The sequence below is a fragment of the Sceloporus occidentalis genome, unplaced genomic scaffold (genome assembly GCF_023333645.1).
Source record: "Sceloporus occidentalis isolate IW3139 unplaced genomic scaffold, rSceOcc1.0.p SCAF_7, whole genome shotgun sequence".
Taxonomy (NCBI): Eukaryota; Metazoa; Chordata; class Lepidosauria; order Squamata; family Phrynosomatidae; genus Sceloporus; species Sceloporus occidentalis.
Window position 1 is genome coordinate 6,374,103 of NW_028316987.1, and position 24,014 is coordinate 6,398,116.

General features: G+C 41.6%; 1 protein-coding gene across 2 annotated transcripts in view; it reads right to left on the reverse strand.

The window, feature by feature from the left end:
- Positions 1 to 7,022: 7,022 nt before the first annotated feature.
- KPNB1 (karyopherin subunit beta 1) overlaps positions 7,023 to 24,014 on the reverse strand; it is a 43,813-nt gene continuing 26,821 nt past the window's right edge. Inside the window, exons 13-22 of one of the 2 annotated variants that reach the window (XM_089531779.1) lie at positions 20,877 to 21,024; positions 20,439 to 20,510; positions 20,010 to 20,154; positions 16,105 to 16,187; positions 13,858 to 13,965; positions 12,831 to 12,974; positions 12,638 to 12,743; positions 10,996 to 11,110; positions 9,822 to 9,983; positions 7,023 to 9,196 (exon numbers count right to left, since the gene is read on the reverse strand). In XM_089531779.1, coding sequence (XP_089387905.1) covers position 9,196; positions 9,822 to 9,983; positions 10,996 to 11,110; positions 12,638 to 12,743; positions 12,831 to 12,974; positions 13,858 to 13,965; positions 16,105 to 16,187; positions 20,010 to 20,154; positions 20,439 to 20,510; positions 20,877 to 21,024 — 1,084 coding nt within the window. In that variant the 3' untranslated portion in view covers positions 7,023 to 9,195. Of the gene's footprint in view, positions 9,197 to 9,817; positions 9,984 to 10,995; positions 11,111 to 12,637; positions 12,744 to 12,830; positions 12,975 to 13,857; positions 13,966 to 16,104; positions 16,188 to 20,009; positions 20,155 to 20,438; positions 20,511 to 20,876; positions 21,025 to 24,014 lie in introns of those variants that run through there. The other variant, XM_089531778.1, reaches the window with a different exon arrangement.

Consider the following 24,014-nt stretch of genomic DNA (forward strand, 5'->3'; position numbering starts at 1 on the left):
GCAAAATGGTGGCGAGGCCACAGTCATTTTAGGAGACAATTGTTTAAAAGGTGAAATGCAAAATGTGTTGAATAGATAAGCATCTTGATTCATTGCCTGGCCAATTCTATCATGCTTCAGTCTAAAGACCAGTATCATTCTTAACTATTCCCTTGTACACTGGACAAATGCTGATTGCTAGGAGTAGGCAGCCTGATATGCTCCATATTTTTGGACTGTAAGTCCCAGCCACCATGGTTAATGATAGGGAATTATGATAGTTGTAGGGCACAAATTTGTTTGCCTCTGCTCCAAGCCTTGTATCTTCACTTTACTAAACATAATTGTATGCAAAGAACTTGTATTTATTTTTTCCTCATTTGTATTTAAAGTCTATTTAAAGCCTGTGTAATAGGCTTGAAATATCTGTGTGCAGCCTTTAAAATGGCAGAGCAGTCTCAATTTTTTGCCATAAATTCTAGTGATGTAGCACTACACCCATTAAAATCTAGCTATCATGGGTTGGATTACACATCTTATCATAAACTTTGGTGTGCCTGTATAGCACCAAATGGAGCGACCACAGCTGCTCCATTAATTTCATTGGGTTTTAGAACCAAAGATTTGTTGTGGCCCCCGCCTTGAATCCCATTGTGAGAAAGGCGGGATATAAACCCTTGAAATAAATAAAAAAATAATAGATAACCTCTGGCTCAGGAGTCAAGATTTAGTCTATGGGGGTCCCCATCTGGCCTTCTTTTACTGTTGCCTCCAACCAGGGATTGAAGATAGAAGGCGACCTAAAACCCCAGGAAAGTTCATGAGAGAAATGTGTTCCACTTTGTCACCTGTGAAGACAGTATGTCCAAATCAGCTTACTACTTGCAGTTGCAGCTGAGCATCCATATTGTGAAACCTGACTTTGAAAATTACCGTCAGGGCCATTTTTGAGAGTCTATAGACAACTTCTTATCCAATCCACCACTGACTTGGCATGGATAGCTGGTTTTACCATGTCAATGCCAGTGACTCACTTACTAAAGCACAATGTGAATGTTGGCTGGTGTTCTCTTTGGGACAAACCGTTCTGAAGGATCACATTCTTGCACATGAGCCTGAATGCCTTATTCTTCATCAGAGATCTTCTTGCTCCTTGAGACTTTCAAAGACACAAATGGCCAGCCTTCATATTGTAAAACAAAGTGTTGTTGAAATGCAACTCAGTGGAGCATAATCTGATGGGAACTACAGTTCTGCATATGGACCACAGATTGGGGGGCAAGGGGACCCCAAAATGAGGGGGCAGACCAGGCTGGAGGGGCCAAGCCTCCCAGAAATGATCTGGCAAAACTGGACCACCAGAACTAATCTGTAGTTGAGCCTCATCAGGGAATTATCAATCAGAATTACCAATCAGTACTAAGAAATAATAAGGCAGCTATTGTAGTTTAGTCTTCCCATGAATAACAAAGGCTGTCTGTCACCTATACTGTGCATATTTACTTGGGCATAGCCACAGTGAACATACTAAGGGTACTTCTAAGTATATATTGTGTTTTTATGACTCTTCATATATAAGGATTTTCAGTGATAACAGATGGTTAAAAGCAATTTGCCTTTCTATTACAAATAGTTGCAAGGAGACAAAATTAATAACAACCTATTTACCAATTGTGAAGTCTTCATCTCTGGAAAAACAGTTGAAAACAGTTCCTGAGTCCCTATTTCAGCATCCTGAAGGCCACTTGTTCTCCCTCCCTGGCCTGTTCTCATCACGCAGCAGAATGTGGTCAAGGTCTCAATGAGACAGAACAGACAGCACTAATTTGCAGATGTATTTTTAAAAAGTGATCTTTTACATAAAAGGCTTGCTGCTGAGTACTAAGCACTGAAAATATATATCCCTGAACTTTAATTTAAAGTGGTATAGTTTATTCAGCACCACAAGCTCCTCCATGGACAGATCAGTCCCCAGCAATTTACATCTAGCTCAACAATGGCAGTTATCTTCTGCAGCAGCTTCCATCCAATTGGGTGACTAGGCAAAATGCATTAATGGTAGTGTTTTGACACTGAAATTTGAATATACATTATTCTACTGGAGCCTGCATGTCTTATGTAGTACTTCCTATCCTATGGTCCCCACAGGTACTATAGGCCAGAATGTTGTATGATGTATCAGGGGCCTGTAACATCTGGGGACCCAGTGCTAGGAAAAATCAACATAATGTAGATATGGGAAACATACAGGTCTCCAAACACTGTTGGACTGCAACTCCCATAATCCCTTACCACTGGGTAGTAGTGCACCAGCAGCTAGAGGGACACACACTCTTCTCTTCTAGGGACCTTTTATACTACACAGCACCATGATCCTACTTTAACTGCTGTGGCAACTTTCTATTGAATCCTAGGATTTGCAGATTAGTACTTTGGCCATATCATGGAAGAACATGACTCACTAGAAAGGACAATAATGCTTAGCAATGCAGAAGGCAGTAGGAAAGGAGAAAGACCACATTCCAGATGAGTACTCAGAGAAGCCATAGCCCTGTGTCTTCAAGGATTGAACAGGGCCACTGATAATGTGACGTGGAACTAGAGGTCTCTCATTCATGGGGTCACCATAAATCAAAGTTGACTTGATGGCAGTTCACAACAAATTTAGGATTAACTAAAGTGTGGCATAGTGGTTTGAGTGCTGGATTATGACTCTGGCATAGTGATCTGAGGGTTGGACTATGACTCTGGAAAGCAGGCTTCGATTCCCAGCTTGGCCATGAAATTTACTCGGTGACCTTGTGCAAGTCACATGCCTCAGGAGGGAATGACAAACTTCCTATGAACAAATTTTGTCAAGAAAACACCATGATAGGGTCGCCATGTCAGAAATGACATGAAGACACACAACACACATCATAGACCCCCAAGGAGTAAAAACAAAATTTTGCAAACATTTTCAAAAATGCCTCCAAATCCTTCTAGGATACCAGTTAGTCCCTAAAACTCAGCGAGATTATTCCCATGTCCCATAAAGTGTGTTTGGGGCATGGCTGGTGGTGATTTTACTTTATTTAATGGGGGCAGGTATGGTTGGAGTTGTGGCCCTCCAAGATGTCCTGGGGACTAACATGCTCCCTATAGTTCCACAGTTGCACATCTGTTTTAGAACAAAGGAGACAGTGTTTAATGATTAGATCAGATAATGGGTCTCATCATTGCCATGTGTATGGTCCCTTATTGTACTTCAGCCCAGGAAAGTTCTTTTCATCATGGGGACCCCAGTGGACATCAGCTCAGAGGAAGGACTGCTTTGGTCAGTGAAACAACATGAGCTAACTTTGCCTCTGCCTTGGGTTTACCAATAAGATTTAAACACACCTGTGACTACATTTCATTTTGATAGACCCTTGGGCCTGAGTTGGCTTGGGAATTGAGCTTATCAAGGATCAGAAATTGTTACATCTGGTTTCCGCAGAGCACCCTGCGCAGACACTGACCAGATTGAACATGTTCCTTTTGTCTGCTTATCAAAGCCTTAATCAGTAAATTATCTCACCACCACGTCAATGATGTATTAGCAAGAATAAATGCCTACTGTAATAGATAGCCAACACGACTATAGATTTCCTATACTAAGCGAGATCTACATGACAAAAGGTTAGGGAATGTCAAAGCCATAAATATCGTTTAATAATACTCAAGGGGCATCTTAAATAACCCTAAGTCAGGAAAAGATTAGTCAAATCCAGGATTCTGGTCACAAGTGCCAGGAACAGCTCTACAGCCAAGCCTTTAGCATCACCATTGGCCATAAACATAAAACGTGCCTTGGTGGTGCAGTGGTTAAATGCTGGTACTGCAGCCACAATGTTGCGAGTTCGATTCCAGAGAGCACCAGGCTGATTCATCCTTCCACCCTTTCTTAGGTGGTAAAATGAGTACCCAGCTTGTTGGGGGCAATAGGTTTACCAGTTGTAAACTGCTTAGAATGCTGAGTTCATTATTAAGCAGTATAGAAATGTAAATGCTATTGCTAATAGGGGATAAACTGGGAGATTAAGATGGTTGCCCTCGTTTAGACTGCTGCAAAGTTGTAGTGCATTCCCCTGAATTTTGGTAGAGAAGTCTTAAGTACCCCTTTGTACTAATCCCAAGATTATCCATCTGTAGGATGGAGCCACAGCAGTCAAAATATTATCAAAGATCAATACTACTCAAAAGGGAGACCCATGGACTGCTGCTGCTGCTCCATGAGCATTCAGCTGCAGAGGTCCCTGCAGTGGTTCCAGGAAAGGAACAATGGACACAAATAGGGTATCAGGCCCGGCACACAAGAAAAAAGTAACCCATTACATAGTTCAAGAAGCACTTGTGTAGATGAGACTCACAGCTGTCCTTTGACAGACTGGAATGGCCAGTGGACTCCCGCTAGCAGTGGTGTCACTAGGATTGGCACCACCCAATGCAGTAACTCATGGTGCCGCTCTATCCATTGGCTTCCTCCCATACCACACCATACAGAATTCTTAGAAGTGTTTCTTGTATTAATGTTACTCATAAATTGTAATTCCCATATATCACTGGTAATAATTGTGACATAAATGCCTAGCAAAATTAATATATCTTTAAATCATTGTATCATTTGCACAGTCTAAATGTATTTACAAGTACTGTACGTAGTTGCATGTGGTTAAAGTAAATATTTGGCAAGATGTGATTTTTAAAGAAAATTTTAAATAATTTTTTAAATTCTAAAAAAAATTAAAATTTTACTCCCCATGAGGCCTTGGAGAGCTGTATCCCACACCCTATCCAAGGTCCCCCCTCTCCAAATGTCCCCAGACACTCTTTAGACAAATCATTCCCTGTTTCAGGACAAGTGCTTTCCTAATCCTACAGCAAACTAGGGGAGGCCAACTATATATATTTTGTATCCCTGGGGGGCTCTATGAAGACTATGTGACTCGCAGGGTGCCAAGGGGTTCTGTCCTAGGCCCTGTGCAATTCAATCTTTATGAATGACTTGGATGATGAAATAGGAGGCATGCTCAGCAAACTTGCAGATAACACCACATTAGGTAGGGTAGCTAATATCCCAGAGGACTGAAGCAGAGTTAAAAGCAACCTTAACAGATTACAGAGCTGGGCCAGAACATGATGGATTTCTACAGGGAGAAATGCAAGGTACTATACTTAGGCAGAAAGAATGAAATGCAGATACAGGATGAGTGACATATGGCTTGACAACAGTACATGCGTAAGGGATCTAGGAGTCTTGGTAGTAGTTGTGTGCTTTTCAAGTCATTTCCAACCTATGACAACCCTAAAACAATGGGGTTTTCTTGGCAAATTTCTTCAGGGGGGCTTTGCCATTGCCATCCTCTGAGGCTGAGAGACCACAAGTTAAACATTAGTCAACAGTGATGCAGCAGCTGCTAAAAAAGCCTATATGATCCTAGCCTGCATCAACAGGAATGTAGGGTCTAAATAAAAGGAACTAATAGTACCACTCTATTCTGCTTTGATTAGACCTCATCTTGAATATTGTGTCCAGTTTGGGGAACCACAATTCAAGAGGGATATTGACAAGATGCAGTATATCCAGAGAGGTCAACCAAAATGGTGAAAGTTCTGGAAATCAACAAGCCCTATGAGAGGCTTGGAGAGCTGGGTATGTTTAGCCTGGGGAAAAGGTAAAGAGGTGACATGGTAGTCATGTTTAAATATTTGAAGGGATGTCATATTGAGGATGGAGCAAGCTTGCTTTCTGCTGCTCCAGACTAGGCACATGGAGAAATGGATTCAATCTACAGGAAGAGAATCCACCTAAGCATTAGGAAGTGCTCGACAGTGGAATACACTGCCTTAGTGTGGTAAAGTCTCCTTTTTTAGAGGTTTTTAAACAGAGGCTGGATGGCTATTGTGGTCTCTTCCAACTCCTATGATTCTAAATCACATTTATAAAGACTTGCTCTGCCAAGTTCTGCTGTTTCTAAGGGGCGCTTACCAGGAACATTGGTTAGTATCCAAAATCTTAACGCAGCCTCATAAACAAACTCACAAGTTACTAATCTTCAAAACACAGTTAGGAATTATCTGTAGGAACAGTTCCCTTGTTTAGCAACCCTTTTTTTTTTGGCTTCTCTATCAGTTCACTTCTATTCTAAAAGATGGCAATAAGTTATGTGCAGGTGAGTGGTAAAAATGTATGGCTGGTTTAATAATAATTTTAAAGTTTAATGCTCAGTTCAGGATTACAGTTGCCATTTTGGAACCTTTTGTTGAATCGGTATAAAATCTTTTATATCCTGCCTACCCCCAACCTCCACTAGTGCCTAAAACGATTTCACAATGAGCCACATGCATTTCTTCATCCTTTAGTTCCTACCTTAAACCCAAGTACTGAACATCTGGACTCAAAGATAAAAAGTCTTTCCTTGAAAGCAATACTCTCAGCCTTTGATCCTCCCATTTGTTTTGGTCTTCAGCTCCCAGAATCCTGACCTGGCTGGACCTTCTGGAATCCAAACACCTTGCAGACCAAAGATTGAGAATCACTGCTTGAAAGAATTAATGAAAAGCTATGAATCCTATAAACAATATGTGAATACTCCTGCAGGCTCATAAGATATGCCTGTAAAACTTGTGTGCTTGTGCACGCCACAAGCATCTCACCCTCAAGGTTCCAGATGTAATTTATAAATTATTAAGTCTCACACTCAAGTCTAATATTTTATTGTCTCCTCCCAAAAGTAGGTTGCAAGAATTCTGATGGGTGTGCATATTTTTGGAACTCTCCTTTCTGTGGTACTAAGACACAAACAAAATGGTTAAAGACTGATAACAGAACTTGACAGATGCCTTCTTGAAGTACATTCAAGGTTGTTTTCACATATCTCACCCTCACCATTGTGCATTAAGCTTATCTAAGACTGTGGAAAGTTTTCTTAAAGAGAGGCTGGCTTTGGTCTCAGCCTCTGCCATTTTAGAAATTAAACAACACCGAATGGCAAGAGAGAGAAAAAAAGTAAGACACAGTATTTGGTTTCCACTACTAACTCAGTGTACTTTATTCGCCTGCAGCCTACAGCTGAAGAGCCAACACTGGACAGAGTTCAGTAGCACTGAGGAATGATCAGTTCTCCCCTCCACACACCCCTCTCCCCGATTCAGGAATGGCTTTCGTGTTGTGGGTGTCTTTCAAAGAAAACCCCACCCCAAAGAAAAAAGGCAATAAGAAAAGGTGGACCCAGGTTTGTCAAAAAGCCCAACTTTCAGACTCATGCTGGAACTGTCCTACTTAGCCACCTGGTCTTTTCTGTACACTGGTTCAAAGTCGTCGGCACTTGGGACTGCAATTCTGAACCTGGCACTGAAAGGCACGCGTCAGATACCCTGTACAAGAAACTGGCATGCTTGCTTTCTAACAAGGATGGGCAACTGAAGAGCATCCCAGGATGAGCCTGAGAAAGTGCAGAGGCAGAAAAGGTATATGAGAGCAGCTTTAAAAAAAAAACACAATTCTTGAAAGGTATTAAATCTCTACCTCACAAGTCAAGCTTGAAAACTTTTAAAAGCTCCTAAGCAATAGCTGCATAGTTAGAAGCAGGTGCATCTCACCCTCTCCTGCCTTCTTGTAAGAATCCCGAACAGCTACAGAACTACTGCCTCTTCCCATTCTTAAGGATTGTTTTAAAATTGTGAACTATATGCAATATTAACAGGTACACTGTAGATCCTAACACACAGCTAATCATCCAACTGCTATCTTTTTTTTCTTTTGTAAAAAAGGAAAAATGAATTTCCTGTTTACTGAAAAGACCAATAGAAAAAAGTAGTACTGGGGGGAATGTTTGACACCATTTTATTAATCTTCAACTGCAGTGGAAAAATATAACCTTTTACAAGTGCCATCCTGTGTAAGCTCAAGTCAGTATATATATATATATTTATATAATTTTTTTCCTTTTTGAAATGCAGCAAGATTAATACCGTATCAGAATCAAATAAAGAGAACAAATAGGCCAAGCAGTTTCCAAATCGTACTTTTATCTTTTTGCTTTGTTTGAACATTTGAATTTCAACCTCATTTTTGCAATCCAAAATATTTTCCTGAAGTTTTTTTTTCCTTGTTTGGACTTAGTTTCCTTTTAAACTCTTTGGCACAGTTGTGTGTGGTTCGGGCTACTTTGTTCACGCCAAGAGAGGGGCTTTGTTTTGTTGCCAATTCAGAGCAGAGCTGTTTTATTTTCAAAGCCTCACATCCCATTTGGAGAAAGTGGAACCTAATCTCTCTAATAACACGCGAGAGTTTTTTCTGGATACCCCTCCCCTCCCCCCACCCCACCCCCCTGATTTCTACATTCACAGTTGAACAAAATTCAGGAAGGAAAGGCGCTTTTTAATGAAACAAGATCGTGAAAAAAGTGTCACGACGGGAGCTTTAAACATCCCACCAGCGATTCCCTAAAGAAGCCTTATGCAAAGTGACTTCTCTTCCCCCCCTCCCCCCCAAACTTTCTTACTCTTCTGCCGCTTCAAGTAGACTGAACTTGTTTTATGAAATGCAACTGCTAATCTCTTCAGTATTTCTTTTGGGAAAGATTAACTGCAATGACTTAAAAGTTGAGAATGTAGATACCGCTTCATTCACACACACTCACTCCTGAAAGAAAATCCTTCACCCTTTCCGTTTCTCTCGTGCACTGACAGCGTTGTGCGGCCCAAAACTCCCCTCCCTCCCCAAAAGGTGACTGAGGTGGGCTGGGGATCCCACATCCTCCTCTCCCTCCAGCAACGAAAGCCAGACCTTATTATATGAGCACTCCAATTGAACCTGAAGCTAGTTTTCCTCTCTCCCAGACTAATTCATCTCCCTCCTCACTGGCCAAAAGACACAGAAGTTAGTCCTTGTCTCTTGTCAGAAGAGACTGCATTGAAGTATGGAAATCAATCTTTTCCCACTTCCTGGAGGCAAGCGATGACAAGGTTTTGTTGCTACGCAAGTCAGTGATTAGCTCCATTAACAGCGCTGCTGCCGTTTGCCGTGGCTGGATTTTCACCGTGGTGTGTTTTAAGCCTCTCACTCACTCATCCTCTCATTCCCAAACACTCAGCATCCGTGCACACTCCTCACTTCCGGGTTGGGTTTTTTTCCTCAATAGATTGGAGATTTCCAGTGGGGGTCTCAGGTGTCATCCCAATGGTAACAGATCTGCAAATTAAGGAAAATAGTGAGGGAACAAGGCAAAATAAGGAGTGGAGACACAGTTCCAGGCCTGTTAGCAACAAACACAAGGTATTTCATTAATATCTCAAACAGCAGGATAATCTGATTGATTAACCTCTAATTACATTCTAAGGAACTCCAGGGTTCCACACAAGATTGTTTGAAAGTTGCTCAGGCCATACATGCCAAGCTTCAACGAGAGACATGCTACTTATACACTATGCTGTACTACAGTGTACCAGGTTTCACCAAGTTGCACCAGGTACATACTTAAAGGGCACTGTTATGTGCTTAGGACTAGTAGACTCCTTACATTCTGTAATTTATTTTGATGACTTCCAGGACAGTTAAGTTGCGGGCTTTGCTAAGAGTAATGGCTGCAACCTGTGAGAGCTGAAAAATGGGACAGGAAAATTCATAGAAGATGGCAATATATATCTATGTCTATCTCTCTCCAGTACCAGAGGCAGTTACACAAGAACCATGGAACAGCAGCACCAAAACCAACCTCTACCTAAAGTTTTCAGCCTAATATTGATTTTCTGAGCATTTAATGCAAGCAGCACAGAAATTCAGCCATTTTCAGGAAGATAAAAAGAACCCTCCTTACCAAGCTTGATTCTTCAGTTTTCTCAACTCTTTAGTGGCCCAGGTAGCAAGAGTTTTTGTTTTGTTCGTCTTTGACTTCCTTCCTTCAGTTAGCAATTCATGTATCATGGGCCTAGCTTCTACCAATTTGAGGACATCTTTCCCAAATGCCGTGCACAAATCCCTATAGGAAACAAAGATGACAGAGAGCTAACTTCATGGAAGCTTCATCTCCAACCCTGTCTGTCTGTCTGTCTGTCTATCTATGGTATTTATACCCCGCCCTTCAGCCCTAAAGGCTCTCAGAGCGGCTTTAATTAATGATCTCTGGGTATGGGGTTTACAGCTTCCTGTCTCTCAGATTGGAAAGGCACAAGCTGGAATGAATTAACTTCAATACCGTTTTGGAAGCTTAGTTACCATTCAATTTTAAATTAAAAGATGTTCATTTTGACTTTTTAAAGCTCTTGCACCTTAATATTTAATAAAATACACCATATATTTAATACAATACACCAAAATATTTCTTCCTGCATAAACTTATCTAGCTTCCAGAACCCATGTCAAAGGGAGAGTCCAGTTTCTCAAAGCCCTGACTGGCCCTTTTATTTTTGTCCCTAGAGTATGGAATGAACTCTCTTCTAGAAGTTTGCACAAGGACACTGGAGAAGCTCCCCTTCAGAATGCAGAATGCTATTAGTGGATATTTATTGCTCTATTAAAACAGGGTTTCACAGTACAATTTATGATGTTTGATCCATCAGTAGTTTTGTTTTGATTACAGTTTAAGACCGGTATCTATGAGGCTTGGTATCAACAAATCACAACACAAACCCTCCATCACTAAAGCATCATGGAGGAAACCTGTTTGAGGATCATCTAATGAATGCTAAAAATTGTCTTTGCAAAAGAAGGTCAAGAGAGCAGCTAGGTATATGCCATTAATTGCTCAATTGAAATTTCAAGTTATTGTGTGCTCTTAACCTCTCACATAAATCTCCATGTCTCTCTATGGTGGGCCACATAAAATATAAGCCAATGTCTTGTAAAATGCTCTTATTTGTAGATAAGGGAAGCTACTGTTAAATACATCATCTTGCCATTATAGGAGGTAAGAATTTACAGGAGGCTTGGCCTTCACTGTGATATGTTTATGCTCCACCCACTCTCCAAACACAAGGAAGTCTATCAATTACCCTATAAGCCCAGCCGCACAGGCTACAACCCCATCAGTATGATCTTCATCTGCAGCAATATGGTCAATGAAAGACAAGATGAATTCTACTCTGGGCTGCACCAGCATCACATCAGCTGAAAAGGAAGCAAAATTCAGTTTAGAAAACTGGCTGCATGGCCATTTCCTGACTAGTGATATAAAAAACCCCATCCACTACTATATATAGGTCCAGATGAGGCCTACAAAGCTTCTATTTCTCCTGTCACTGTCTTCACATCTCCCTTGTGGCTGATCTCTCTCTCTCCCTGAAGTACATGTTTATGATATTATAAATTCATCATTTTAGAGGGCTACCACTCATAGACATGTGCTCAAGGCTCTGCAAGGTAAATGTTTAGCAGCTTTTCTTCTCTTGAAAATTGCTTTTGGGTAAATGTATTGTAGCCAGAGCCATCAGTGGTGACAAAGCACAATCATGAAGGAGTGGAAACAACAATGCACAGGGTGAGATGACCTCCAAACCTCTTCCCTCTGGGAATTCTTGTGTTAAGAAATGCAAATAATTCTGCTTTAAAACAGTGCTACCTGATGTGGATGACCAGCAATTATCTCCTCACTTCACCCAAATGTGTCAGGAATTGGCACCATATTTGTAGGCAGGCATAGGCTACAAATGATTATTTTTTTCTTGGAAATTCACTAGGGACAGGCAGCCAATTTTTTTGGAGACTACTAACAGTCCAGAGACCACCACTTTTGAGTAGCACTGCTTTAACAATACAGGTAGAAAGAAACTGGTTCAAAGGCCATTTGGTAACTGCAGACTAAAACTACTTACTGTATATACTCATGTATAAGTCTAAAAATCTTAGTCAAAAACTTGACCCAAAAAACCTGGGTCAACTTATCCACGGGTCAATGTAAATACTGTACTTTGGCTTATAGAAAAGGGAACCATCCCCTGGTGAAAGGGAAGAACGTAATGTGCCCCTTTACTCTCTCATCCATCCAGCCTTTAGGGTGAGCACAAACAGCTACGCCTGCCAGAATTTTGTAGGTTCTTTGGCATCATTCTTCTTTGCTCCATCATTTAGATCCTTTGTTGCATGACCCTAAGTTTTACCCTCGACTTATCCATGGGTCATATCAAAATCCATACTTTTGTCTCCCAAACCTTATACACAGGGCCGTCTTATAGTCGAGTTTATACGGTATGTTTAAATCAGGGCTGGGGAGTAAGAGTAAGGAGTAAAAGGTTTTTACAGGCGTAGGAGTAGGAATCAGGAGTAACAAAATATTATTTATTCCTGTTATTATATTGTAATTGCAAACACCATTTTTAAATTTTTTTATTGAGGAGTATAATATGGGTAGGAGTAACATTAAGAAAAAAATATCTTACTCTGGAGTAGGACAAAGAGTAACCCCAAAATCACCACTATTCCCCAACCCTGGTTTAAATCTGCTCTCAACAGTCGAATATCTGACATGCTATTAACAGAAACAGCAGAAAACACAATAACTCATTGTAAATCCAAGAGATAAAGGCACAAACATGCAGAGGCTTGACGTCAATACCTTTACCCTTACTCAAGGGCAACATCTAACAAATGGAAAGTGATCCTGAGCTTAGCTGCTAGTGGAATCTAGAAAACACTCACGATGCACATTCTCTTGATCTCCTTTCAGTCCTTGAATGATGCCTGTGTATGCTTCTAAACAGCCTTCTCGAAGTTCATTCAGGTAGTCCACCATGTCATAATCCGACTAAGGCCAAACATAAGTATGAGTTAGTTTGGGAATACAATCCTAGTGCAGCAAGTCTACTCAACAGCCCAGGTTTCCAAGTCTTACCTTATCAACTTGAGCTTGAGAAGCTTGCTGTAGGGTATTCAGTACAACCTCTAAGTATTTCTTAAATTCACCTCCAATTGCAAGAGCAATGTCTCCAAACACAGAAAGAATCTGGGGTTTCACAGACCGATGCACATTTTCATTCTGTGAAGGAAAAAAACCCTGTATTACTCACAGCAGTTACACTATGTAACATCTTACAAAGCAAATCTTAATGATTCACAGAGAGAGTCAGTCCCTAGTAAAAATACACAGGGTTGTTGTCCTAGATTGCAAGGTAAAAGGTGGGCTCAAAGTCACTGAATGAGCTCCTTGACTGAGAAAAATTTGAACCCAGTTCTCCTCAGTCCAAATCCAATGCTCTCCATTTATTACATTGGGAACTACTGTAGGTTTGCTTTTTACCATTCACCATGAAGGCACAGCTAGCTCAAGTTTTCTTGTGCTCAACAGGCAAAAATACATATTTTTAAAAATGGGCTGACAGAAACTGCATTTTTAATTCAGCCACATAAAGTTTATCTTAACTTTTCAAGTTGAATATAATTTCAGGGAGGAAAAAACAACAACTTCCCCTCTTTGGTCTTAATGACAGTACAAGTGTTACTTCTTGGTTTGGGCAAAATGATGACAAAGTTTCCAGGAAATGCACTATCCATCCAACACTCGTGAACAAACTGAACAGCTTTGACTTCTGAGTTACATAAAACCCCTCAGCACATTTTCAATAAAAGCTACAAAAAGGCTTGAGAAGAAGAACAAAACGTTATGTGCACATGGGTGCAGTTCAAAGAGAACTCGCACAATGTAAGAAATTACAGCTTTGACAAAGTGTTCTTTTGTTCCTTTGCTCCCCTTCCTTTGCCAAAACCCCAGCCACCATAGCAACTAAATGTTTACCCTGTTGTGCTTCCAACATTAGGAATTTCCCATCAATTCCAATGTTACATGTGGAATTTTTCTCTCATTTCTAGTTCCTCTCTGCCCTTCAGCTTGTTCAAACGGTTCACTTTGAAGCAGCACTCACCCCCAAGTTTTCTAAGAGCAGCTGCATAACCTCATCACAAAAAGGGAGGATGTTGGACTGCAGAGCCCGGCACAAGTCACCCACTAGGCCCACTGCAGCCAAACAGACCTGTGAAGAAAAAGGCACTGAGTTATACACCCACCCAAGCCATGAGTCACTTTTCACCCCCCTCCAGAACTGATTATTACATCCATGTCCTATTAAAACACTAAATAAAGCCAGCAATGGCACAATGGTGACGTGCTTTGTGGACTCATAGCTTTTGTTAACCATTTAGTAGAGAGTAACATGTAGCAGGAAAAGGAGACAAACACACCCATTCACAAAAATGCCTGCAGCAGTTTGCATCAGGAAAAACTCCTCCTATTTATTCTAATGGGAGCTCCTGATGTGCCAGTAGGTGGGATGGGGGCCCAAATGGAAAGTGGTCCTTGGGAATGATGTGGAAAGTGGCCACATAACCAATTTGTATTAAAAAAAAGCACTTTATGTTAAGTCTTATGTTTTTTCTAATGCTTATTATAAGTGGAGCTCCTCTACTGTGAAAATTTTCCAGAACAAGCAATTTACCTCATTTTTCTGGGATCCCTGAAAAGTTTGAAGGCCCCAAGAAAAGCTTTAGGGGTCTGCATGTGAACCCATGGTTCTGTTTTGCCCTCTTCTGCTCCATAACATTGATAAAGTATTGCACATAGAATCATACACTGCAAGGGCCATCCAGTCCAACCCCCTGCCATGCAGGAAATCACAATCAAAGCATCCCCGACAGATGACCATCCAGCCTCTGTTTGAAGACCTCTAAGGAAGGAGACTCCACTACACTCCGAGGGAGTTTGTTCCACTGTTGAACAGCCCTTACTGTCAGGAAGTTCCTCCTAATGTTGAGGTGGAATCTCTTTTCCTGGAGCTTGCATCCACTGCTCCAGGCCCTAGTCTCTGGAGCAGCAGAAAACAAGCTTGCTCCCTCATCAATATGACATCCCTTCAAATATTTAAACAGGGCTATCATATCACCTCTTAACCTTCTCTTCTCCAGGCTAAACATCCCCAGCTCCCTAAGTCGTTCCTCATAGGGCATGGTTTCCAGACCTTTCACCATTTTAGTCGCCCTCCTTTGGACACGCTCCAGTTTCTCAATGTCCTTTTTTAATTGTGGTGCCCAGAACCTGACACAGTATTCCAGATGGGGCCTGACCAAGGCAGAATAGAGTGGCACTATTACTTCCCTTGATCTAGACACTATACTTCTATTGATGCAGCCTAACATGAAGGAGGCCAGGGTACATATTACTTATTACAGTAAGAATCAGTTATAAGGGTCAATGTGAGAATAAAGGTTAGTGTGAGAAAAGAGAAGAGAACAAAACTTTCCAACTAATATGGTGTAAGAATTATTAACCTAACATCACTATGCTGTTCAGAAGAGTAATTATTGTAACAGCTATCTACACTCCGACAAGCTTACCAGTTAAAATACTGTGTGAACCTCGTGTTTTTTTACAAATAGACACAGATGGTACTAGAACACTTCCCTAATCCTAAATGGACTACAGAATCATCCATTCACTACCCAGTCCAAAACCTGTGATCTGCATGTATCTCAACACCCTCTTTTGTGGCCCACCAAACCTTTTGCAACCCTTTGTACCTATTTCTTTTTTCCAGGTGAAAATAGATCTCCTTATGGGCCAAAACAGATGGCCCTAAAGGGGCAGCATGACGCCACCCCTTTGAGGACAGGACCGGGGCTGTGGCCACCGTATGCCGCAGCCCCAATCCATGGTTTTCTTAGCTCAAAATGAAGAGGCAGAAAGCTGCTCCTTTTTGAGCTGGGAAAAAGCTGGCTTTGCTGTGGCCGTGGCAGCCTTTCCGCATTTTTGCAGTGCAGCACATGTAAACACTACGCCTCGTAAACGTTGTGAAGCCACAGTTTCCCAGCAGCCTGGGGGTGTGCACTGTCTAAACACCACACCCCCACGCTGCTGGGAAGCCTGCTCTTACTGCTGGGTCTGTTTTCCCCCTAAGATTCCTGAAGATTCATTGCTCCTGGACATTTTCAGACAATAGGAGATTTTCAGGATAGCTCATGGCAGAGGTGAAAACTCTTCCTTCAACAGCTGCCCACCTCCACTATCACTCAACTAATGGAATACAGATTTCAACGCTCAGAGCTATTAAAACATTTCAAGTTAGAGAGCACATAAATTGAAATCCAAACATTTTACAAGGCAAGAAAAAGACCCTCACCTGGTATTCAGCATAGTTCTTCAACCCAATGCTCAAGAAAGGTTTGAAGGCATCCATGTACTTGAGAAACTCTCCTCCAAGCACTGTGCAGAATGGAAGAGGAGAAACAGGCATCAATCAACTAAGGTTAAGAGTTCAACACCCCTAGCACTGGGGGTTTTGACATATAAGACCAGGGAAGCCTACATGCCACTATAGAGAAATTATGTTCATTTACCCTACCACAACTGCATCCGCACTGTAGAAATAATCCAGTTTGATACCACTTTAACTGCAATGGCTCAGTGCCATGGAATCCAGCAATCTGTAGTTTGTTGTATCATCAGAGCTCTCTAACAGAGGTGGCTTAATTATCACACAGAACTACAGTTGCCAGAGTTCCATAGCACTGAGCCATGGCAGTTAAGGTTTGTCAAACTAGATTATTTCTTCTGTGCAGATGCAGCCAACAAATCAATTTGGCTGGATTTATACAGAAATAAAGCAATGTAGAGAATTCTGCATTAAGGAATATGATTTTTTTTTAAATGCTGCTTGGAAGCAAGCCAGCTTCTCTTTTGTCCTAAAACAACTAAGCATTTAGAGTGCTTTTCCACAAAATGGATCTATATGGAAATAGTTGATTCTTAAGTAAACTATATTGTTTTCCTTTACAGATGGAGAATGAACAGTCATGTTGATGCTCTTTGTTGGCATCAAGTCCAGTGGCCAGTCTTCTAAACTCTGTGAGGAAATTGGGAGCATCCTACAGACTCATGTGCTTCTCTCCTGGCCCATGCAGGTAGTCTCTGTTTGCATTTTAGAGCTAATTATGCTTAATATTTTGTCTGTACAACATTTTTATTGCCCATAACTAATGCCAAATCATAACTTGCAACTGTGCTTAGAAGGAGATGCAAGTTGGTTAGGCAGTTAGTATGGTTAGCAATAAATGCTAGACCAGACTTTAACACACTAACCACAATCAGCTTCAAAACACAGTGGGACAGGGAAGGCGTGTGAGTCCACAGACTGTGTTACATCTGTCTTGAGCTGAACAAGACCTCAAACCTGTATGTTCCTTTACCATCCAGCTAAGTTTCCAATTTGTTTCCCCAAATTCTTGTTCAAGTAAGTTTTCACCTCCCATAACTGAAGGATAGTATCTCTCATCTATAGTGACAGTATTGTCAAAAGAAGCTTCCAAATGTGCTGTTACAATATATATGCTGCCCAAAATGACAGTAAAATACTGCAGCCCAAATTTCAGGATGCATCATTTCTCCACTAGTGAATGATAACCGAGAGCAGAAAACATAGGATGGGAGTGATGTGGAGAGATCTCCGTCACCTAGCACTCAATATGTAAGAAATCAAGCAATAGGAAGACAGAGTATGAAATAAAAATACATATACAATTATCTTCTGAATCAAGCAGTTTCCTGTAAGTCAGCTTCAAAAACATGCCCATATTTCATGAATAGCGTAGGTCAAAACTATATTAGATTGGGGTACAGGTAGGGTTGCTATATCCCAATTTTACCCGGGACTTGCACAGTTTTTGGGGTCTAAAAATGACCCGCCCGGTTTTTACTACAGGTCCCAGGTCGGAGCGCTCCTCTGCAGGCCTGCAGTCGCTTTCTCCCAGCTGTTAATTGGGAAAGCTCCTCCTTCTCTGGTCTTGGCCAATGAGGATGGAGGAGCTGAAAAAGCCCACCCCCTGAAGCCTCTCACTCTCCTCCCACTGGCTCTCTGTGACCCCGTTCATTTCCCTCTTCAGCTGTGGCGGCAGGCAGCAGGCAAGCTCTCGGCTGAGGGTTGGATGGGGGCCAGTCAGCTGGAGCCCCTCTCCCTCACTCTGAAGGGGGTACAGGCAGCAGGGAAGGAGAGAGAGAAGGGGGGGGGGCAGGCTCCCTCCACTTCCTCATCTTCCTCAACTCTTCCAAGTTCTTCTTTGTCTCCTTCTTGAGCAGGAGGAATTAAATGTCCTACATTTTGTCCTACGTCTTGGTTGTAGAGAATTATGGCAACCCTAGGTACAGGTGAAATAAATATTGTCCCATACAAAGAAAAGTAAAACATATTTCCTCTCCAATAAGCAAGCTTTCTCCTGCCAGTGAGATTTTGTCCATAGTCTTTTGGAGAGAAAAAACATGGCAATTGCTATCCATGGCCTTAGATAGCACAGTCTTGGGGTGGGGGGATTTTAATATGGTTGCAGTCTCCTCCTGTCACCAGGTGAAAACATTTTTATCCAAACTGGTCTTTAGCATTTAAAGTTACCTATATGCTGAATGAGGTTTGGATTTGTGGGTACCCTTGCTTCCTCCTCTCCTCTTCTTTTTCCCTTTCTTTCTTTCTTCTGAGGAGCTTTAATAGATTTTTTTTAATTCTTGGGCTTTTAAATTATTGGTTTTAATGAAAAATTTCAATTTTGTCTATATGTTACTGTTAGTTGCCATGAACACTGTGTAATGCCACTTCAAATTCTTGCTCCTTACAAGACGGCACAAGTGTGTGCATATATGTACATTACATGCAGACCAGCTTCTATGATGAAACTGCTTCAAATGGTCTCGGTAAAAATTAACTTTAATTAGAAAGTAAGATTGGGACATCAACCTATTGAAGGAGCAAATCTTTGTAATCGTGTCAACTATTCCAAAGGAAGAGATAAGAGTTCTCCTTAATTCCAGGTCTTGCAAGAGTCAGGATAAAAACACATATTACACAGTGCCCCCACCATACATGGGCGCACTATATGCACCTTTCAGCTTACACTGAAGCCATGCTGCAATACAATGAATGGCACACACACGCCACTGCACTCGAGCCCCATTATATTCAATAGGGCTCAAGCATACGTGTTATTCGCCTTATGCCGGGGTGTGTGTGTGTGTCCGAAATGACAAGGGTCCACTGTACTACTTTTTCAACACTGGGGTATGAATGTATGGCCATCCAGTTGTTGATGGACTACAATTCCTATCAGCCTAATTTAGCACAGCCTATGGGAAGGATAATGAGCTTCAACATCATGCTGCCCATTCCTTCCTGTTCTTCACACAGGAAAAAGTATCCCTTCCGCAGACATTTCAGGAATCATCAGAAATCCACAAATGTGCAGCAACTGATAGGATCCTCTTTTTAGATCTTGATTTTGAAGGCATCCCTGAAGCTCAGCACATGTGATGACAAAAATATGCTGTCTACATACATGCTTCCCCAGACTTTGAAGAAATCTCCTGTTTCCCATGCCTCTTGACTTGAAGTCCTCAGAAGCAGCCAAACATCTTCCTTTTCCAAGTTCTTCAAAAACTCAGCATGGCCAGAAATGAAACTTTGCAGTCCCAGCCTCAGTGAGAAGCTAGCACTGACAATGCCAAAATGTTTTGGCTGGCAACCAAGGCCACCAAACTGTGGAGACCTGGAACCAAGTCATACACTGTGCAGTATTATGTTTTACACATAGCAGGCAAACTTGCCAGAATGATCTAGTGATGTAAAGCCTTGTTAAATGTTAGCTTCAAAAGAGCAGGACAAGCGCCAATCCCACTACCAATGTTCTGTCTTACACTTCACCGGCAACATATCATGCCTGCTTTCATCAGACTTACATACTATTTCCATGCAAATAATGTTTATTTTTTAGTAAGAGTAGAGAATATTTAACCCTCCAGATGTTTTCAATTACAATTCCCATCAGCCCCAGCCAATATAGCAAGTGTGCAAGTTGTCTTTTAAATATTGAAGGGCAAAGCTTCCACAGCAGTGCCCTTAACTAAGATAGAACAGACAGCAAAACTGAAGCATTACATCATAAACAGGAGAGCATAGAAGGCACAAATGCATTCATACAGTACTCAGGTTTACATAGTGTTAAAGACCCTTTCGCTCTACAGTCCCATACAGAGTAAGATACTGACCTTCTACCAGGGTGCTGACAGCCATGAGGGCATCCTCTTGCACACCTCCTGATCCTGCTGTACTCTGGAACATTCTCAAAAGAGATGCCATCACCACATCTGAGATCTGCAAAGCATCTTGGTGTTGCACTTTACGAAGGACATTCTGAAGTTATAATAATAAAGAAAAGTTAGATAGGGTTATTTCCTCTTAGAGCAAAGGATACATATACCCCATTTATTGCTCATAGTCTTAGCTACTGAAACTGCTCTGTTTCACATTATGGTTTTTAAAAGGCAATATTCTATTTCACAAGTTCAAAAGAAAAATATTTTGCATTCAAACCAAAATAGTATGCCAATTCAAATCAATTCCCCACAAATATTCCTCACTATGTGCTTCTGTCATTTCTTCAAAAAGCACACTGATGTTAAAGAACAGGTTATTACCTGTAAAGTGGCACACAGCAAAGACTGAAGATCATTGAACTGGATTCTGTCAGATGTGCTCTGGATATGGGACTGCAGAGAAAATATTATTTAGCATTCAAAAAGAGATTAGAAATGTTTAATGCTTTTGAGTCCTTAACCAACACTTGAAATCATGGTTAAGAATAGCAGTGTGCGTTGACAGGTCTACTGCCACAATGAAATTGATCCAAATATTCTCCCTCATTTACTGTTCTGCACAGTGTGACTTCAACTTTATATGTCTGTCAGCCAGAAGGATGGATCTGAAGTTGGTGCACAGAGACAACTAAATGTAGTTAACTGGGACACAAAAATCATGACTGTAAAATGGACACATGCACTTACACTACACCTCTAAACACAATTTGTTGCAAGGCCTGTATGTCAGACATGACCAATTTTCTATATTTAGCTAACCTCCATTTGGAGCACTTGTTGAAGTCGTTCCATAATTACTAAAGTTGTCTTCTGGACAGCAGGGTAACAGTCCTTAGCACTGTTTTTCACAATCTCCATCAAAGCTTCATAAGCAGCACTCCTCAGATTATTCTGGTGTCCATCAGGCCTAAAGGAGAAAAGCAAATACTCACAACTACAAACTCCTTAAAAACTTGAAATATAGCAATGATACCTATAAGAACAAGTCAAACTGAAACCTCCTACCAGAATGAACTTGGACTTTACTTAAGAAATTAAGCAGTTACATGTGACTTCACAAGAAACTCCTCAAAAATTAGGAGTGAAGCAAAAAGGAAACTAAAAAGGAAGAAGGCAAAATCTCTCTTCAACACTTGGGAGAGGGGAATGTTACAAGAAAACTCTCAATAAAAACTCAATTAGAACTATATTGTAAGTCACAAGCAGCACGAAGTCCTAGAGGTCAGCAGTATGGTCAACAACGCAGTATCAAAAATCAGTTACAGAAAAAAAAAGCTTGCTTTAGAAACTAAAAGCTTTGCTCAAATAAAACAAAAAAGGAAACAAATCTGCAGAAGTGAAATGCAAGAGAACAGGTTACAACAAAAAGATTGACAATGGTCCAAAACACGCTACAGAAATAATCCAGTTTGAGACCGCTTTAACTGCTCTGGATTAATGCTAAGGAATTCTGGGATCTGCAGTTTTGTGAAACATTAAGCCTTCTCTGTCAGAGCACTGTGGTGTCACAATAAAGTACAATTCCCAAGATTCCCTAGAATTGATTTAAAGCAGTTAAAGCAGTCTCAAACTGAATTATTTCTGCAGTGTGTTTTGGACCCATGTTTCAAATCCCCACTTGGCTAGGGAAACCAGCTGGGTGACCTTAAGCAAGCCACACTCTCTCAGCCTCAGAAGGCAAAAGCAACTCTTTCTAGGTCTTGCCAAGAAAATCCCATACAGGTTTGCCTTAGGGTTGTCATATTTTGGAAATGATTTCAAAGCACACAACAACAACAACAACAAAAATGTCTTGAAAAATGGCAACCAGCTACCACACTGAATGTAAAATGGCTTCTCAGAATGGTGTAATTTCACTGACGTGTCTCGTAGGATATCATCTCTGGAAAACCTGAATTATGTTGCCTTTGGCTGCACTATGTAGGAACAAAGGATCAGGATTAGCCCTTTTCAAACTGCTCTGGCAGTTTAGCAGCTCATTCAATTATATCATCCCTACACCCATAAACTTTTAACCCTTACACACTGATTCCACCAGTAGATTGCTGTCATTACAGACTACCTGTGCTGCAGCAAAGCCCATGAGCTGCCCAGAGGGTCAAGCACAGTGCCATCTGGCTCCATTAGAGGATTTGTTATCAAATACATGATTTTAATTGCAGTAATGATTCCGGAAGTGCCTGAGAAGGATCAGTCAGTAAAGCTAAGGGGGAGGGTGCAGGTGAGTGAGGAGGCAACTCCCTGAGGAGGAACAGGCCATATTGGAGTCTCTCAGCACTGTAATCTGTTGTACAGAAGTCTTCCTTGAGGCAAAAGGAGGTTTTTGGCTTGCTTATCGCCGGAGGATCTGGTGGATTTTAGAAAGGCTTTCTCAAGTGGTGCTGTAATTTGGGTGGAGAAACTGAAGGGGAAAAAACTAGTGCTACACAAAAGGGATCAAGGCACAGGAATGTGGGATATGAAACCTAACAGAAGCCTAAAACTAAAAGCAATATAAAACTCCCTTCCTTTTCAATAGAACTCAAGGGGAAAGGATAGAACAGGCATATGCATGAGGAAAAAATGGGAAGGAGTCTGGAGTAGAAGTCATTAAAGGCTGTTCCTCTGAATCATTTGACTCCTGCCAATGTTAGGTGTCAAAAGGACCTGGCGAATGTCTCCTTTCCTGACGCCTGAGAACAGTATTTTTAACACTGAGTTAAAGACTCTACAGGTTGAATCTCCCTTATCCAGAATTCTAAAATACTCCAAAAACCAAAGCTTTTTTCATGGGTGGTTGAGATATTGGCACCTTTGCTTTCTGATGGCTCCATGAATACAAGGACAGGTTGCTTACTTGTAACTGTAGTTCTTCAAGTCATCATCCATGAATTCACACAAATGGATTTCTTGCACCAAGACTATCGGAACCTTCTAGAATCGATAGGAAAAACTTTTGGCAGTAGCTCCACCCACCCTATATACACCCCTGGATGCCTAAGATCAGCTGTAGCAATGGGTTTGAAGGGCTGTTTGGAAAGCTGCGCAAGGACCAATTCCAGATTCCAAGCCGAGGTGGGTACTGAAGCAGGAGGATGGAGATTAACATATCCTTTAAGGAATGTTTTTAATCAAGGGATCTTGAAAGAAGGATGGCTAACCACCAAATTGGTAATAGCTGCCAGGTTACACTTTAAAGAAAAAAAGGAGAGTCCAGCTTCCGCTAGAGCAGCAGTTCTCAACCTGTGGGCTGCTACCCCTTTTGGGGGGGGGGGTGTCGAACGACCCTTTCACAGAGGTCACGTAAGACCCAGGGTGGTTTTTGATCTGACCTACCTCATCTTCACCACAATCCTGGTGATGAGTGGAAATGAGGGGAAGGCATCCAGTAGGTGAACTGTCCATTTGAACAGAAAATCATCTTCTCGAGAACCTCGAGCTTGGCCCCTTGAACAAAACTGTGGGCACTGACAGTTCAGGTAGGTCACAAAGAGATCGACTCGAGGAATATCCCAGCAATGGAACAATTTCCGTGTACTAGCATCTTGAGAGCACTGATGTGAAGCACTTTTTCCTTTGAGGACCACTGTCCCTGAACTGTGAGGCCCTCCACATGAGCACTCCAGCCAACCATACATGTGTCGATGGTCAAGGTGAGCTGCAGCTGTGAAGGCAGACTGGGCACACCGAAGCATATGCTGTTGGCGTGCAGCCAACACCCTGGCTAGTCCTTGGAACCGTGAGCCACTTGAAGGGAAAGTCTCTCAGAGGGTGGAAGACGGACAGAAACCAAGATCAGTACCAAGTGTGCAAGGATCCTTCTGTGACAGATGCAAGCCTGCACTGCCTGAACCAAACTTGTCTTGTGGAAGGTAGGCCAAGCCTCATTTTGAATCCAGCATTGCTCTAATGATTCTG